This window comes from Papaver somniferum, chromosome 2 (assembly GCF_003573695.1).
Source record: "Papaver somniferum cultivar HN1 chromosome 2, ASM357369v1, whole genome shotgun sequence".
NCBI classification, from domain to species: Eukaryota; Viridiplantae; Streptophyta; class Magnoliopsida; order Ranunculales; family Papaveraceae; genus Papaver; species Papaver somniferum.
The window spans coordinates 100,718,819-100,722,378 of record NC_039359.1 but is presented as its reverse complement, the minus strand read 5'-3'; the positions used below and the strand labels follow the sequence as shown (position 1 = coordinate 100,722,378).

Sequence of the window (3,560 nt, the reverse complement as noted above, 5' to 3'; positions counted from 1 at the left end):
GAGAGACCAACAAGCGAGTTACATACCGTTATGGACATAGTAGGTCCATTTCTCAATGCACTTACGGGCGTCTTTGGAAAGAAGGGATTGTTGCAGGTTCATTTTCGGATGCCCCTAGGGGCGTCTTTGGCAATATCACTACAGATAATTGGGGCGCTAAAGTGTCGCCTAGAATGTAATCAAAATCGTGATAACACTTGTTTAATCACATCTGAAACAAAGCAAGATGATGGTAGTTTGCCTAACTACATCAAGTCAGAAGAGGATGAGAGACCAGCTTATACATCTACTGATGATCAGAAGAAATCTTGTCCAAAGGAAACTTTGAATCGATTCCATGCTCGTGATCTTAAGGAATACAACTTTCAGTCACTTGACAGGAAACTTATACTTCTTCAAAATACGATGGTAAAAATATTGAAAGAAGTTTCTTGTCTTAAAAAACTAAAAGATCATTCCTCAGTAGAAAGACAAAATTTACTCCACCTCGATAAAATCAACTCAAAGGAATCAGGTTGAAGAGTTGATAATTGCTTCTAGAAAAAGGTTCCTCCTCACTCATATCGAAACAGTTGTTTTGAAGAAAAACAATTCCAGAAGAAAGGAAAAGAGAGAATCTCTGTCAAAGGAAACAATCATAAATTTCCGATAATTGTTTCAGATAATCATGCTGATGTGCATCATAAGGAAATTCTTAGAATGAGAAATTCATATGAAAATCTCATTGATAGAATAAAGAGAGATTTGTCCATCTCTAACAAAAGTTTTCATTTGAACATTGCCATAAGAATTGTCCTAAGCTATATTTTATTAAAAACAATTTACTTCAGCTTTTTTTAATGTAACTTTTTTGCAGATTTTCTTCCCTCGTTAGACAATCATCCGAATACTTGCGTCGGATGAAATCGTTAATATATTAGAGCAAGGATAGAGATACTTCTAACATCCTTCCAATCACCAAATCTTCAACAAATCAACTTCGATAATCATGTTAACTTGATTTTGGTTCCATTATTCAAGTTTTAGAAGTCAGTTTTTGTTTGTGTAATATCATACTCCTATTAAGTCAATTCAAAAGTACTGGCCAAGCTCAAAATTCAAGGCTGACCTGTTTGTTTCGCTAGCCAAGCTCCAAGAAGCTAGAAAAGAGCCTGCCAGACTCGAATTTATGAATGAATCACCCCGCAAGGATTTCTTTTCGAAAATCAAGCAAAGAAATTGACTAATGGTGCGATAAGATAACACAAAAAAGGAAATGGAAAAACCCTACATTTTCATCTCACCACAATCTCCAACGGTCAATAAAATCCTTATCCCTAAAAACCCAATCCAAATCTCCCACTCCCCCTCTACCTCTCATTTCCCTCCAAGCACAAACCCAAAATCCCCAAAACAACTCTCATCTCACCTTTCTCCTTCCTCTTCTCCCTGTCAATCTGTGGAGAGCAAAAAAAACACAGCAAAAATCATGTCTTGCTCAAATCTAACTATGTTGGTCTCTTCAAAATCGAGTCTCTCTGATCCATCTGCACTCTCATTTAGATCTGCCCTAAACCCATTTTGTCTCCCAACTTACAATTCAACAACCCCATCATCTCGATCTTCATCTCAAATTAGTTGCAATCTTCGCGAACTCCGTGACCGTATTGGTTCTGTAACCAATACCCAGAAGATTACTGAAGCAATGAAGCTTGTGGCTGCTGCGAAAGTTAGAAGAGCTCAGGAAGCAGTGGTAAGTGGTAGACCCTTTTCTGAAACCCTAGTTGAAGTACTTTACAGTCTTAATGAACAACTTCAGAATGAAGATGTTGATATTCCTTTAACAACTGTTCGTCCTGTCAAGAAAGTTGCATTAGTTGTTGTTACTGGTGATCGAGGTCTTTGTGGTGGTTTCAATAATCAGCTCTTGAAAAAAGCTGAAGCTAGAATTGCAGAATTGAAGAGTCTTGGTTTGCAATACACTATTATTAGTGTTGGGAAAAAGGGAAATACTTATTTCTCTAGGAGACCTTACATTCCTGTTGATAAATACCTTGATGGTGGAAATCTTCCTACTACTAAAGAAGCTCAAGCTATTGCAGATGATGTGTTTTCGTTGTTTATTAGTGAAGAAGTCGATAAAGTCGAACTTTTATACACTAAGTTTGTTTCTCTAGTGAAATCGGATCCTGTCATTCATACACTGCTTCCACTTTCGCCTAAAGGAGAAATTTGTGATGTCAATGGAACATGCGTTGATGCAGCAGACGATGAGCTTTTCCGCTTGACTACCAAAGAAGGAAAATTGACTGTCGAAAGGGATGTAGTGCGAACTAAAACAATTGATTTTTCACCTATCATTCAATTTGAGCAAGACCCAGTTCAGATTCTTGATGCACTTCTGCCTTTGTATTTAAACAGTCAAATTTTGAGGGCATTACAGGAGTCTTTAGCTAGTGAACTTGCAGCCAGGATGAGTGCCATGAGCAGTGCATCTGATAATGCAAGTGATTTGAAGAAAGCTCTTTCCACACAGTTTAACCGAAGGCGTCAAGCTAAGATTACTGGTGAGATATTGGAGATTGTTGCTGGTGCTGATGCGTTAGTATGAATTCTGCTCATAACTCTTCAGTTTCGCTTATATGTTATTGTTCTTTCTCTTTTTGATGTTCTGCTTCCTGATTCATTAAAGTATGCCTGTATAAGAAATTAGTTATTTCAGAATCGACAACTTCATAAATGTAAGTTTCGGCTGCGTTTGAGCTTTCTGTACAATGAGAAAAACCAACAATGTCGATTCGGAACAAATGTGTTCCTTGTCATTATGTTCGTCTCCTTCTTCATATATACCTGTATAATTTTAGAGTTCTTCTCTAGTTCAATCTGTCTCATGGTTGTTTGGCTATTCTTCTTTGTTGATCTGAATTAGATGGTTTCCACAATTCTTTCCACAAAATTTTTATGAGCTTGAATTTATCCGATTTCTAGGAATTCATTGGTTTGCAAATTGAAGTTTGGTATGAAGCATGTTGCATATGTGACAAAGTTTGACTAGTCATTGCAGAAGAAACTTTAACTAGATTGGAATTTGTATAAACCTACTTCAGTTCAGTCTTTCACTAGTTATTGCAGAAGAAACTGCATCAGCAGGAACTGTTCCTTTTATCAATGTTTGAAACTTTACAAAATCCTTTATGAAAATGAATCAAAGTGAGATGATACAGGACTTGCACCAGTAAGGAACCAGACAAATTTACTGAAAAAACACAATCAGTTCCAGCTAAGCTCATTGATAAGACTCCCAAGCATTTTGTTCTCCTATTCCTGTGGCACATGGCTGTGCATCGGTCATGTTTATTGGGTATCCTATGGAACCCACAAACTTTCCCCTTCTTTCTGTCAGCATCTTTTTTACTGGTTCCATGGACTTTCCATCTACATTCTTTTCTCCAGGTTGGATACCTGGAATCTTTTCTTATTATTCTCCTCATCTGCCAGAACTCTAGTGCAGCTGTTGTCCAAATTAGAGTTAACATGTCGCATTCTAATGTTAGCTAAGTTTTTTTTTCTTTTTTTTTTTT

The 3,560-nt window shown here is 37.0% G+C and overlaps 1 protein-coding gene across 1 annotated transcript; it reads left to right on the top strand.

Moving 5' to 3' along the window:
• Window positions 1–1,340: 1,340 nt before the first annotated feature.
• On the top strand, window positions 1,341–2,868 carry LOC113348575 (ATP synthase gamma chain, chloroplastic-like). Its single transcript, XM_026592403.1, has one exon. The coding sequence runs from the start codon at window positions 1,469–1,471 to the stop codon at window positions 2,588–2,590; it is 1,122 nt and encodes a 373-aa protein (XP_026448188.1). The 5' UTR covers window positions 1,341–1,468; the 3' UTR covers window positions 2,591–2,868.
• Window positions 2,869–3,560: the final 692 nt, after the last annotated feature.

Bases quoted from the DNA above. Each gene is read 5' to 3' on its own strand.
- LOC113348575 (XM_026592403.1), top strand. From the start codon at position 1,469: ATGTCTTGCTCAAATCTAACTATGTTGGTCTCTTCAAAATCGAGTCTC.